Source organism: Galleria mellonella, unplaced genomic scaffold (assembly GCF_026898425.1).
Source record: "Galleria mellonella isolate WM207_F2 unplaced genomic scaffold, CSIRO_AGI_GalMel_v1 utg56, whole genome shotgun sequence".
Classification (NCBI taxonomy): domain Eukaryota; kingdom Metazoa; phylum Arthropoda; class Insecta; order Lepidoptera; family Pyralidae; genus Galleria; species Galleria mellonella.
In genome coordinates, this window is record NW_026442117.1 from 3,813,365 (window position 1) to 3,828,959 (window position 15,595).

Here is a 15,595-nt window from a genome sequence, read left to right on the forward strand (position 1 = left end):
AGTGGTAATATATATATATATTTTTTATACCACTAAGGTGGCAAACAAGCATACGGCCCACCTGATGGTAAGCGGTTACAGTAGCCTATGAACGCCTGCAATTTCAAAGGTATTACGCGCGCGTATACTCAATATCTATATGTTTCAATCTATTAATAAACCTCTTTCTTTGCAAAGAATGTAGTAAAATAGAAAAGTAAAATATAAAAGGAAATAATGCAAATTCCCATTCAGAGTTTGCAACTATGAGGATAACATAAAAGATTGCTGCTATTTGTATATGAGCCATAAATGTGCTTGCTAAGTTAAGCTGGATTCACGTTATAATGCCGGTCTCAGTTCGACAGAATTGCCAGGTAAAATTTTTATTTTTTACAAAATGTCAAAAAAGGTAAATACTAAAACAGTAATTTTTTTTCGTGTGTATCTTAATTTTCACTACATATTATTGATATGTTATCAAAGCGCAAACAAAAATCGTCTTTCTCTACGATAGTCACTCTTACCTCATGTTGTTACCATCATTCGTATATTGCATTGTAATTATTAGTAGTATTTTGTCGCGGTATACAAGTAGGATAACTAGGGAAAAAATTACCAAAATTTTTTCACGTCTACATTTTTCTTCCAAATGTTTCATATCATTATTATTTATTTATGTTGGCAACCCAACACAAATTTAAATTTATTTCTTGTATAATGACTATAGCGCTCTCTTTCTGCTAAAATTCGTACCAGAAAGGACGTATTTTTATAACTACTTTTTTATTTGCAAAAAAAACTGTTGCCTAAGTTTACTATCGGGATTTATTTTCATCTCTTCAACAACTAGAATCTATAATATCCATACTACAGTCAATAAATCCCACATTTAATTTATTCAGAATTTCTTGAACACAAATAAATTACCCAAAATCGCGAAAATACATTAAATCTGGCAACACTACGGTTCAAACTCGGTGTAATGAAATATTCTTCCTTAAAAAAAGAATGTGTGTATTCATTCTCTCTACACTCATCTATAGAGTCTAGTTCCAATCATAATCAATCTCGAAGTAATTCTACTTCGAGATTAGACTGAGAACGAACCGTGTCCGACACTATAGTTTGAATCCAGCTTTATACTCGTACTTCAACCGAGCAGTGGATGTAGACTACTTGAAATTTTCCGTAACATTTCCAATTTTATATTGATATTATCGACTTGTTCCTATTTTCACCGGACGGAAAATAACCTACGACACATTTTACCAGACGTAGGTGAACGTGACCTCTTTTCTAGATAACTTAAGTTAATGTTCCTACATCAGTAGGTAGTAAATTATATAAAAGAGTAGTTCACTTTATAAGGTTCTAAGTATACATTAAAGCTAGCTACCTAACTTTTATATTTTTATATTAAAGTTAGGTAGCTATTAACTTTGAAACTTTCGCGTTGTATAGTTTATAAGAGACGGAAACAAATATAATAAACATCCAAGTAAATAGAAATGAATTGAAAACCTATTTCTCTCGACTCTTGGTTTCGCTTATAAATTTCAATTTGTAGTCTCTAGAAAAAAATATTGGTAAGAACTTATTTCACGACCTAAGCGTAGGAGGAAACGCCTTAACTGTACTTAGGGCCGTCAGCTTGTTTGCTATTCTAAGTTACATAAAAAAAAACTACGATGGTCGAAGGTCGTAGTTCAGGTAAAAAATTAAATAAAATCTTGTAATATAAATAATTGTATAGTGTAAATAATTGTACATTTCCAGTTTCTCGTTTCGTTTAATAATATCATTGGTGTACCAAAAGGCATTCAGGTCTAAAGTTCTCTCATTTGAATTTCATATAAGCTCCATAATAACCGCAGTCTCCATACGTGTTATTGTTCGAAATAGATTTCATTTCTATATACTTTTTAACCGACTTTTAAAAGGTGGAGGTTCTGTTATTGTTTTTTAATCGGAAAGATTTACTCCGTGCTTTTTCCGCTCATGTCAATAATGAAGATTTTAAATCTTTTTAACAATACGGCGTATTTTTTTTATTTTTATAATTAAATTCCAAAAAAAAAATTTAAAAATAATATAAATATTTTTTTTTCAAAAATATATTTTTTTAAATAATAATTGCCATGCGAAAACATCAATCGTCTGATCTTCACATTAAGATTCTCTGTGTTATGAATGTATATGTATATATATATATATATATATATATATATATATATATATATATAAGTACAAGTTATACCAACTTGTCACATCAACTTTTCTCATTTCTCTATAAGTGTGGGTAGTATATAACAATATCTAAATACTAGTCCAATAATTAATATATATATATAAATTAATAAATAGATATCCGACCGATATGGGCAATATCGAAATGGGTGATGCCCTTTGTTCCACTATCAATGTCCAGTTTACAGCTTACAACCCAATATACAATTTGGCGTGAATTTACTGGGTACAGAGGAATAAGACCTGAGTCCTCAGAAATGGCAACGCATGGGGGGTATCATGGGCGAAACAGTATACTCTGTTATGTCCATGGTACTGCTCATGTCTATAGGCGACGGTTACCACTTTCCATCAGGTGGGCCGTCAGCTTGTTTGCCATTCTAAGTTGTATAAAAAAAAATACAGATATCGGATCAGTATCCATAGTATCCTCATGCATTCTCATTCTCTAAAGTCTAGAACTACAACTACTAAATGCGATAAATTATTTAATATCCCCAATAATTTGTGTGCTTAGTTGGTAATTCTTACGTCAACAATTTGATATATGTATGTGTTCAAATTATTGTTCTTGTTTTAAAGCTACCGTACCACGTGTAAGGAGATAAGGCTCTAACCTAGGCTTACGGTTTTCAGATAGTGATGTAAGCGAATGAACTGGTACGATGGAATTTGTAACAAGAATTTTCTGTACATATTTTTTTCAATAATGCTACAATGTTAACTATATTAATAACGTACGAACGTACGTACATAAGTACGTATAATAACAATACTGTTAGAGATGGGCAATCCACCTGGGTGGGTTTAAAGTCTGGTGGGTAAAAACCGGGTGTTTTGGGTTTATTGGGTTTAAACCCCATAAACACCCAAATTTTTGGGTGTTTATGATTTTGTACTTCATCATCGTCATCTCAGCCGCAAGACGTCCACTATACTGGACATAGACAATATTATTATGCAGCCTACAGAATAAAAAACTTTTAATTTGATTTTGAGTTTATTAAGAAAGAGATGAAAGTAAAATGTAAAACTACAGTCAATCACTGTCAGATTCAGAGTTATTACAAGCGATGAATTGTATAGGTTCGATAGGCTCTATTTCGTCTAAACTGTTATGTTCATTTACTTGCTCAATGAAAGCTTCTAAGGTATTTTCTTCATTAAACTGAATGTCCTCGCATTCAGCTTTATGTTTAAGATTCCAGTTATAACAAATGAATGAAATTTTTTCAGTTCTTTCAGTTGTAAGTCGATTTCTTTTGTTATTATGTATGTAGCCTTGGATACTAAAGGAACGCTCAGTGGCTGCCGAAGTACAGGGAGCTGATAGAATACGAATCGCTACTTTGCTTAACTCAGTGGAACCACAAATACCTTTCCACCATATTAGGGGCTCAATGCTATCTAATGAGCTCCATACAAATCCTCTGGCCCAAAAGTTTTCTTTAGCTTTATAACACGCCAAATCTGCCATTACATTTGACAAACTTAAGTGTTGGCTTAAATTGTAGATAAACTCCATACCCTTAAGTTCTTCCTCTTGAGTAAGTTCGACTCCTAGAGTCCTGGGGTCTAGAATATATGCTGCAAAATGTATTGGCCTCATTGCCATATTGCATCTTGAAGATACTGATGTTAGAATCTGCTGTTTGCTTTCTTCGCTCAATGTCGAAATCTCATTTAATGCAAAACGTATCTTAGCTTGTACATCTCTAAATGTAATGTATGTGCGATGCAAACGATTCTGGTCGCTCTCTAAGTAAAATATGCTTTCAGTGACTGGTTCCAAAATACTTATACATTCCCCTGTCTTCGTCCAGAAATCATCACTTAGAATTAAATCTTTAATATCTCTTGAAATTACCACATCTTCTCTAACTGTTAATATTTGCAAAGCTATCTTATTTGCTTTCAAACTTTTTAACGAAGTAACATGACTTCCCCATCTTGTAGCACAAGGCAATTTTAGTGTTTGTGTAGAATCTTCACCCTGCCTTGATTTTATCAACAAGGAACTTAATCGTTGACTCCTTTTAACAGTTTTTATTATATTTATGGCTTGCATAATAAACACAGTTACTTCTTGTATCTTTACAATATCTTGGCACAACAAGTTAAGGATATGTGCACAGCAACCGAGAGGAACAACATGTGGATATTTGAGTTTTGTTAATTCGAATGCCTTTTGTATATTTCTAGCGTTATCGCCAATAAGTACAAGAAACTTATTTGCTCCATACACTTTCATTACTTTTTCAACTTCTTGGCTAAGGTATTCACTAGTGTGAGGATTACTTTCTGTATTCAAACTTTTAACGTATGCAGGTTGAGGTTTTGATATAAGAAAGTTTATTATTCCTTCATTTCTTAAATTAGACCAGCCATCGCACTGAAGGTGTAAGTAACTACAAGCATTTAGTTCCTCATTTAACTCAAAACGCATTTCTCTATATATTTTATCTAAGTATTTTGTCGCTAAAGCTTTACGTGAAGGTATTTTAAATTTTGGTTGCAATTTTTCGAAAAATTGTATCCATAAAGGATGTTGCACCATCGATAATGGCGTCCCTGTTACAAATATAGCTCTCGCTAATTCTGTTTTTATATGATCATCGGTGTCTTGAAACTCAGCATTTATTGTAGTGTTAGCAGACGACGAGGGGCTTATAAAAGAATCATTTGTCTCTATCTCTGACAGTCCAGACATTTTGGTTTTGGACGAGCTATCTTTTATAAGTTTCATAGAGTCTTTTAATGTTTCTGGAGATTTTGGACAAGTAATAAGATGTTGAAGCATTTTGGCAGCATTACTGAATTTGTAGACCTTATTACAAAGCTTGCAAGAAACAGACTTGTTTGGTAAAGTACGGTAGTGCTCCCATATGCGTAAATCTTTAGGTCTCCCCATTGAACCTAAAAAAATGAACGATGATTAGTTGGTCTGACGAAAATTCAACAATAGAGTGCCTATTTTTTTACAATGATTATTTCTTGTTATTTACAATAAATTTATTAAAAAAATAATAAAATAAATACAAAAAACCTTTGTAAAATTACATCTCCTCGGAGGATTAAACGCAGACGCTAGTTTATTATCGTATTGTTCTGTATTTTTCTCAGCAACTTCTTTAATTCGATTAGGTACTTACGCATATTATGTTAAAAATAAATATCTAGTACACATCTTAGGCTATCCACCATTATTATCCAATGACGACTCTCAGCTAACTATGCACTATCATCCAAAATAAACGTGTATGGAAAATTTTATCCCAGTCGGTTGAGGATTGAGGATAATTGCATCAACATACGAACATACCTACATACTTTTATTTACATAACGCAAGCTAAATAAAAGCTTGTAATAATACATCTAATTTTAAGTTAAAATTGTTAAGTGATCATGATATAATTGTATCATTCAAAAATCCACTTACCTTTAATTATTTCTTGTTAAGTATAAATATTATTTCAAATCTGCTCCCTTAATATGCACTTTTTTACTGCTTTTCCTACCTAACACGTTACCAGGAAGTCACGTTACCAGAGTCAGAGTAATAGTGAACACGTTTGACAGTGATTGTCGTCGCCTCATATTCAGCGTCGACGAATAGGGGAATCCCCAGTCATAATGTATTGCATGCGTGGCGGTCTTACTTCAAATCCATAAACAAAGAGATAATTACAGAACTCGATACTAGATGGCGCTGTTTTTGTTTGAAGAAAGTTTGCGGGCTAAAATACATAGAATTTCATCAATGACTTCCACAAAGAACAACATTTCTGTTTTTTCTAAGTCCGTATCTCTTCCGTATATTTCATAAGATATAAGCTTGGGCTACATTGTTATGCAACGTGATTTTGTCGCTGTCTTGCTAGCAGGGTTGACAGATATACGATTTAAATCGTACTCATACTATTATTTGTCTATTTTTTAATGTACGATCGTAAAGATTATGATCGTAATTCGCACAAAAACATACGACTTTTTGGTTACCTGGCAACATTTTTATTATGAAACGAACATGCTCACATCATCAGTCACATGCAACAATTTATTGGGGATTTCCCCTTCACATCTGGCAGTCCTGCTTGCTAGAATATAGGTAAGTCAGCCACAGTTACTGACGATCGATATTTAAAGGGTATTGTTTTTGTGCTAAATATTTCATAAAAACGTTATTTAATACTTTGTGGATTATTAATTTAGTTGATAATCACTGGAAGTAAAATGGATGCTAATTTGAGAGATCAAGATCTTCGTATAAAACAGTTAATAAAAGAAAATCTACGTAAGTACTCTTTTTATACCTAGGTAGGTAAGGTATAATAAACACAAAAGGTACTTAGATCGCGTGTGTTCGAAGCATTTATTCTAATAAATTTAATTTAAAATTGTAGAAAGAAAAAAATGTCTGCCAAGCCGTAGCCGAAGCCGATCTCCAAATATATTTGGCGATAGTGAGACCCAGTGTCCAGATGATTTACCCAGCGTCGTCGCAACAAAGAAAAAAACGAGGATAAAGTAAAAGAAAATTTACTGAAAGAAGAAACAAACTGTTCTAAATGCTTAATTTATGGAGAAGAGGATAAAAGAAATGAGTATTTCGGACTGTTAGTGGCTCAAGAATTTAAATATATACGGCCATGTGTGCGAACGAGGTGTTATGAAGAAATTTTAAAGTATCTACGGGAAGCAAAAGGCCAACATGTTGATCAACTGCAACATGAAAACACTGAAAATTAATTACTTTCATTTTATTATATATAGATTTTTAAAATTTCCTGAAATATTATTAGTTAACGTTTTATTTAATATTGTAGAATTGATCAATACAATTTATAAAAATAATTTATTGGTATTACTTACATATTTTCAAAAAAATACGTAAAAACCTATTTTTTTGGGTGATTATGGGATTTTATGGGTGTTTATTGGGTTTTTACCAAAGCACCGGGTTTAAACCCGGTGCTTTGCCCATCTGTAAATACTGTACAATATTGCTAGAAATTAATTAATTAAAAAATAATTAATTAATTTCTAGCAATAGATACAGTAATTTATTTGTAGATAGATAGATAGACAATTTATTTACATTACTTATAGCACACAAATTACAATAAAAAAAAAACATACACGTAATACACAGCAAAAGAGACAAAAGAATAAAAATAAACAAAGCACAAATAAAAAAAAATACAAAAACAAAATACATAATCTAACAATCTCCTTTGTTACCATTCCTTCTTTCATCCATTCCTTCTTGTACTAAAACTTATTAAGAACTATTTAACGAAATAATTATGTTTTAATTTTAATTTCTCATTACCTTATTATTGAATTGTAAATATCAAAATATGCTTTGTTAATTTATACATCAAATTTAATTCAAAAACATTCAGTTGTTTAAACGTAATGGAGTAATAAGCGTTCAAGTCGCATTATAGACTTTAAAACTAATATAAATAGGATGAAAAATATATTTTACATAATTTCTTATAATACTAAAATAGAATGAAGAGCTTAACGCTAAAAAGAAATTGTCCAGAAAGCCGTTAGGGATTATGGAAATCGTTAGCTATTATTCTTTGATCGGAAGCAACTACACGTGTACAATTCTCCTGAGTTTAGAAGATTAGTTGCAAAGTTTAGAGTGGGGAATTTAGGGATTTACGTACGAATACGGATATAACAATCGACGCTTATACTTTATTAGAATTATACAGTAAAAGAGTAGAAATAAAATATACAATTGTATAAATTCAATTAGACGGCCTTATTGCTGATATAAATCTTTTCTCGGCAACCTTAGAATAAATGAATTTGATCGTTGAACAAGTCAGTATGCAAATAAAGGAAAATAATTAAATAAAAATACACAATTACTCTTTATTGGGTACAAAAAATATTGTAAGAAATAAAATTAAGAAATATAAGCATTATAGTAATATATGTAGTACGGTAAGTCGTATTTATAACTTTATTTTTTGCATTTTAGAACGACAAACAAGTTTCCGGCCCGCCTAAAGGAAAATGGTACATGAATTGTAAGTATCACGGACATAACAGAGTATACTTTGTCGCCCATGATACCATTCACGTGTTGTCATTCATGAGGTTTAAGGTGTTATACCCTGTAATTTCATTCCCATATCCCACTCTTCAAACCGAAACAGCCATGCAAACACAACTACTTCACGGCAAAAACACGAAAAACACAGAAGTGTGACAAGCAGCAAGCAGACTATTTTCACCCAACTACAAAAAAGAAGTTTTCAATTCGGTTGAATTTTTTATTTGTGTTTGCGATCTCATAATTTCAGTCAGTTCTGAATGGATTTACTTACAAATAAATTAAATTGTATCCTACAAAAAAAAAAAAGCAAAACCTTTAAATTTTAAAAGATTTAAAACTAAGCATATTTTGATAATATTTGATGGGGAGACTTTATACATGATGTGTCACCCATTATGCACAAAATGTCCCTCTGGTAGTACCTTCAAATAAATTAACCAAATCATATGAACTAACTCGGACTCTGAACTAAGCTTTGTCACTTCACTAACTTCAGGAATCTAACATAACTTATTACGTGACTCCATTGGGTTCGTGAACTAGATTAACCAATATAATAGTTGTGTTATTAGTGTTTGATAGGTCTCGGCCGTCTTCAAAGAGTATCTGATTGGAGTTTCATTACATTGGCAACTATATCTTGTGTTAAGCTCTAATTTGTTTTTGCTTATTTATTACCTGTCTGAAAGTGTTGCGTCTCTGTTGAGGTTTAGTTTCTAGTTAATTAGATAGGTCAGTTACATAATGCTGTTACTTAAAACTACTTTTACTATACAAGTAATTATAATGAAATAGAATATAAAATATAAATAATCTTTATTGTATTATATATATTACTAGCTGACTCGGCAAACGTTGTTTAACCATATACATTATTTCAAGAACTATACATGAAAATTTGTCGTACTACAATTATTATATTCGATCGCCAACTTGCTACCCTATTGCGGAATATAAAAATCGCGATTAAAAAACAGGAGTTGATTATAGAGTTGATTGTAAAAGCGTGAGTATTTAGGGGTAGGTCACCCTTATCATTGAGGGATATGAAAAATATATGTTGGCCGATTCTCAGACCTACCCAATATGCATACAAAATTTCATAGAAATCGGTAAAGTCGTTTCGGAAGAGTTTGGTAACAAACACCGTGACACGAGAATTTTATATATTAGATATTGTCTTCTTGCTTATTCCCTATATTGTATAATGCAAATAAAGCATACTCATTTATTTATTCATCCACTCTGAGTTAGGAGTTTACCATGATGTAATTAGGCGAAAAGGACAGTTATTAGTGAGGTCTAAAAGTCCTATTGCTAACAATATACCCTATCAGATCGACTTCCACGCGGATCCTCTTAGAATTCATCGTAGTTAATTCTTATGGAATTCGTCACGATGAGCCAACTAAACTGCTTCATCCTCGCCTATCATCCCTCATTGGTGCCCCGTCGGTATATAGCGATAGTACAAGCAGGGTCACTATTTCATTTTCACTCATTCATTAAAAAACAAAACATAACCAAGAAGTAATGTGTATATAAGATTTGGTGTATACACACTCCAACGACATTATCCAGAGAAGATCACATTTTTTAATTGTTAATTTACTACTATAATAAGATTGTAACTAGACGATATCTGTATATAGGAAATATTTGAGAAAAATTGATGTCATCAATAACATGAATGTGAAATGAGAGCCAAGTTCACGTTCGTTCAAGTTTATTACGAATGTGCGTCGTTTCGATTCCGCCGGGAAAAGAATGGAGTTCTTTATGGGTGTCAAGTTCTGTGTAAAAAATCTAAAGATTTATAAATTACAAGAACATACATTATATACATGAATTTTGACAACAATTTCTTGTTATTTGGCACGACTACCGTATTTGCTACTTAATAGGTATTATAAATTTTTAAATTTTAATACACAATTCATTACACAATAAATTTATTTCACTTGAGATGTAATTAATAACAAACCAAACAAGAAAAGCAACGAAGGTATTTAATTAACCTAACAGTATGAAGACAGTACAAATAGGATGTACATTAACTTACATGTGATTTAGTGAAGGTAAGTTACTTAGACAAATATAATAAAGCCTGTACATAAAAACTAGCCAAGATAAATTTCACCAAAAACATAACTGCAATTGCTAACCCTGTCAAGAATGGAAACTATTGGATCCCCCCCCCCCCATCGCCTTATAGGGGAGGCCTATGTTCAGTAGAAGACAGTTAACGGCTGATATGATGGTGATGATATGTATAAAATGATGCCATGTGATCGCAGCATAGAATGGGCTACTCCATCCTTCCTTTTCCATGGGTATCGTAAGAGGTGAATATGGGAATCTAATGGACAAGGAATGGACAATAGCCTCCCTCTAAATATATTGTCAAAGCCTTATTGTGGTCCCCAATACACCTGTCAAGCTACTACTGACAAAATCCGTCAAAGGTCTAAATTCAACAGTGTTGTCAATTTTCATTAGATAAGCCATTAAATTACATGGTATTATATACAACAGAAACAAAATCATATTTTTCTCAAAAGCTCACAAAAACTATTCACATATAAAAAAGCCTGTTAGAACTAAAACAAATGATCCTATTAAAACTAAACCATCCCATGAAACAGAAGAAAACATATTGCGTGACATTAAACGATGGGATTGGGGCCATAGGGGGATAACGATCCAATGAAAAATGACATGACGACTGCCGTGATATATATGAAAACTCATAATTTTTACATAAATCTCTGCTCGCTTGCCACATTGTTGGAGTTAAATTATAACAAAGTGTATTTCAAAAGTATATAACCCCATAATTTGAACTATTAGACTATTTCTCTAATACTGAATACCTAGAACGTATTTCTAAAATGACAATATTCAACATTCGACAATATTTTTATTTAACTTACAAAATAATTTTTAATACGTATCTTTTGTTATAACTATATTACACGATTACGTCGCAATCCGAAACGGAATTTTACAATTCTTTTTGCATTCAATGTGATTTATTGTACTGTTGATTGTACATAAATTTTTAGGGGTTTAGGATTAAGGTGTTAGAAGTAAAAAAAAAAATCTTATTTTGACATTTATAATATTAGTAAGAATAAATTACAACACATTTTATACTAACAGATGTATTAGCTAATTTTAAACCGATTTTGTTAACTATTTTTGGATTTGGTAGCCTTCTATTTCGATAGTTACTATGTTAATTTTATTAAAATTAATGTCACTGTTCTTTTTTTACGACGCAATGGCTTTTCGATTTTATTGTTCGTATGTAAAAAGGAAATGTTATCAATGCTATAATAAATAGACCTTTCTCTAAATCCTATCCATTCTCGTTCTTATCATCTCGAAGAAATCATCAGTCATGCCCTACTCGGTCCCTTAGTACTGTCCCTCGGTCGTGGGTCCTTTAAATGACTATTATATGTGAGCGCTTCCTTCCTCAATATTTTGATTAGATTTAGTTAATTTATTTAAATATAACTAGTTGAAAGGCCTTATTAAAGTTATTTTAAAAATATTTAATAAGTTAATTTTAGGTTAATAACAGTTTTTTTTGTAAATATATATTTATTATGAGATTATATTCCACAATATCATCATCATATCGGCCTTGAACTGTCCACTGCTGAATATAATTCTTCCCCATAAGGGAAGTTTTGCCAGTAGTTGCCAAACTTTGCAGTCGATTTGGTAACCACAGTTAGGCTTTGGGGGGGGGGGGAAGGGAATTGTTAGTAATGGAGACTAAGAATTCCATTTCTAGCAATATACCTAATCAGGTCGACCTCCACGCGGTTCCCCCTGGAAACTATCATAGTGAATTTCTGATGAATTCATCATGATGGGTTAACTGACCTATTTTCATTTCCATCGATCACTCTTCACTGGTGCCCTGCCAGCGTATGCCGTTAGCACAGGCGGGGTTACCATTCCATTTTCACCTATCAAAAAAAGTTAGGCTTTGGAGATGTTTTAAGAGGAATGCTGCTAACTATCTCTCGTCTTTCCTTAGTCACCTCTTACGATGCCCATAGGAAAGGGATGGATGGTATATTCTATGTCGGGACCATACGGCAGTTCTACAAAATAACTGATTTCAGTTGTGACAAAACCAATTATTTTGATTTAAAGACTAAACTATTAATAAAATTTCTATGGGACCAATCTGTAAGTATATCCTTTAAGAGAAAAATAAAACTCCAATTTGGTTTATAACTTACGAAATTATGAGGTAACATAAAAAAAATGCAATTGCGAAACTCCTATTTTTAGAAGTTGGTTGAAAAAATAGATCATGCAGACTACATTCTCATCAAAAATTCTATCTAAAGGCTGTAATAAGATTGAAAAATTCAAAACTTATTTCAAATAAGTAGATACCAATATTCTTTGCGATCAATCATATAACAGAGCGTTTTATTAGAAAAATAAAATAATAACCAGGGCCGTGCCTGGGTATATGGCCGCCTGCGTGCCAGTCTGTATGGCCGCCCCCAGGATAACATTAAAAAAAACTACTTTAATTTTTAATGTTTATTATTATACACAGGGCATCAAACTTCGTATCTTAATGAAAACAAACCGATTGTATTTTTGCCCAGTAAACAACTTGTAACGATTTGGCCGCCTCTTAATTTCGGCCGCCTGCGTGCGGTGCACGCAATGAACGCCCGTCAGGCACGGCCCTGATAATAACAAATGTGTGCTGCCAGTTTTTTTATGAGTTTTCATACTGAAGTGTAGCAACGAAAATGAATCTGGTAATTTAAAAAAAATAATTGAACAATTTTTAATATTTCTAAGTTATTATTTAAAAACTGCTAGCGAACTAAAATGGTAATGAAGAAATAATATTCTTATTAAGCCATCACTGAAATTTTAAGACCAAAAAAGTATTTGAAAAATTCTAAAGCAAAATATGAAGTAGGTTTCGGTTTTTTTTTAATGGATTATAACTCCGCGTGTCATATCGGTATACATTGGCGGGGCACCAGTGAGGGATGATAGGTGAGGATGAAAGCAGGTCAAGTTAGCTCATCGTGACGAATTCTACTAGAATTAATCACGACGGTTTCCAGGGGAAACCGTGTGGAGGTCGACCTTATAGAGTGTATTGCTAGCAATGGAGCAGTTTACCTTATTACTATCGATCCCTTTCCCCCAGCAGGTTTCGGTTTGAAAGGTAAAATATGGCGGTGAATTTACAGGATACAGAGGAAAAAACAGCTGAGTCCTCAGGAATGCATGGGGGGTATCGTGGACGAAACAGTATACTCTGTTATGTCTATGGTACTGCTCTTATCTATAGGTGACAATTACCACTTTTCATCAAGTGGGCCGTCAGCTTATTTGCCATTCTAAGTTGCATAAAAAGAAATATCACATTGGACCTCAGGATTGGCAACGCATCGGGGGTATCAATTTCCACATTGAAATTATAAGACCGCCTTTTATATATATGTATATATTTTAATCTGTATATTATATTATATATTTATTTATTTATTTACGCACAGCAACAGTAATACAATTCACATTACATTGACCATAAAAAACTTTGAAACTAAATAATTGTTTTAAAATTATACACCGTTATTTCCTTTATTATCATTGTATATTTTTATGTTTCTATTGCCATAAAGAGTTAAATAAATAAATAAAATCCGTTAAGCTATTTCAGCATCATTAAATAACAAACATATTAACATTCGAACATCTTTTCAATCATTTACATACATACATACATATCTGTCACGCCTGTCTCCCATTAGGGTAGGCAGAAACAATGGAACGCCAAATGCTTCGATTCAAACAAACCTCTTTCGCTTCTTCCACATTCATCAATGTTTTCATACACGCTCGCCGGTTTCAATCATTACAATCATTTACATTTATAATATTAAAAAATAACAGTAGTAAACAAAAGCCTTGTATTTTAGAATAGAAAAATATATACGCATATTATATTAGAGGCGAATGGAATCCGCGAGCATGGCAGAGATCAATGGCGAAGATAAATGGGCGCCATTACTTACATCTGTCAAAATGTACAAACATAACTGGCCCGAGAGTAGAGAGCAGGTGACAAAAGGGTACTTTAGGGAGACCTCAGTTCTTACTTTACTTCAATTTTAATCAATTCAGAGATCAGAAGGAATTAATTATTTTTTTATTCATTTCCAAAAGAAGTCTTAATTTTTTTTTTTAATGACTGTGCTACGCTACTCGCATCTTTCTTCACTTCAACTTTAATCAATTCAAACATCGAAACAATAAGTAATTTTCGAAAGAAATTATTTTTGGTGTTAATTTTCAGGTGGAACTCACAGAAGAAGGATTTGAAACCATCTGTTATTTTATTTTATTATTTTTTAAGGGAAGCTGACCACTATCATAAGTTAAACTTAATTAAAGATTGTGTTCACAAATTGTGTTTGTGTGTGACAAAACTAGTTATTTTAATCCAAAAAGTAAATTATTTAACCGATTTTGATAAAATTTATGTGGTACTTATCTATAAATATAACATTTTAGATATAAAAACAATTTTCCAAATCGGTTTAGAACTGATGGGGTTATGAGATATCAAATATAAAAATAATACATCTGAACTGAGAACAACCTTTTATTTAGAGTTAGTTGATAAATGTGAAAGTGAGTTTATTTGTTTGTTTATCTTAAAGTCTTTAAAGTCTTAATCACTGTGAAACAGGTATTCATGTATGTACTATATGGGATGAAGAAGAATATTTTTTATACCTTTTTATTCCGCTCAGTAAACGTATCCTGGTTATGCGGACGAAGTCGCGGGTAAAAACTAGTATATTTATCAGCTTAAATTTTCAAAATCCTTTTCTTATTGTTCACTTACATTACGTAAAGAACCAGTCTGCAAAATTCAAGATCCTAGATTCAGCGGTTATTATATATATATATATATATATATATATATATATATATATATATATATATATATATATATATATATATATATATATATATATATAGATAGATAGATAGATATTTGTTTGTTTGTCGTTTATTTGTTTGTTACTAATCACACACAACATGTACATAAGAATAGATAATAAATATATATATATCAAAATATATATTTTTTTTTCATGCAACAATTTTGTAAAGATGAAGGCACTGAATGCCTAAGAGAAAAATTCTAAACAAGATGACAAAAAACCAGTCCTTGATTAAAAGACTCTTGAAACAAGGACTTCGATCATTTATTC

At 31.9% G+C, this 15,595-nt stretch overlaps 1 protein-coding gene across 1 annotated transcript; it reads right to left on the reverse strand.

Annotated features, from left to right (window-relative positions):
• Positions 1 to 3,012: 3,012 nt before the first annotated feature.
• Positions 3,013 to 7,162, reverse strand: LOC128201629 (uncharacterized). Its single transcript, XM_052899194.1, has 2 exons — positions 5,670 to 7,162; positions 3,013 to 5,145 (listed from the first exon to the last, which is right to left on the reverse strand). The coding sequence occupies exon 2, from the start codon at positions 5,138 to 5,140 to the stop codon at positions 3,269 to 3,271; it is 1,872 nt and encodes a 623-aa protein (XP_052755154.1). The 5' UTR covers positions 5,141 to 5,145; positions 5,670 to 7,162; the 3' UTR covers positions 3,013 to 3,268.
• Between the last annotated feature and the right edge of the window lie 8,433 nt (positions 7,163 to 15,595).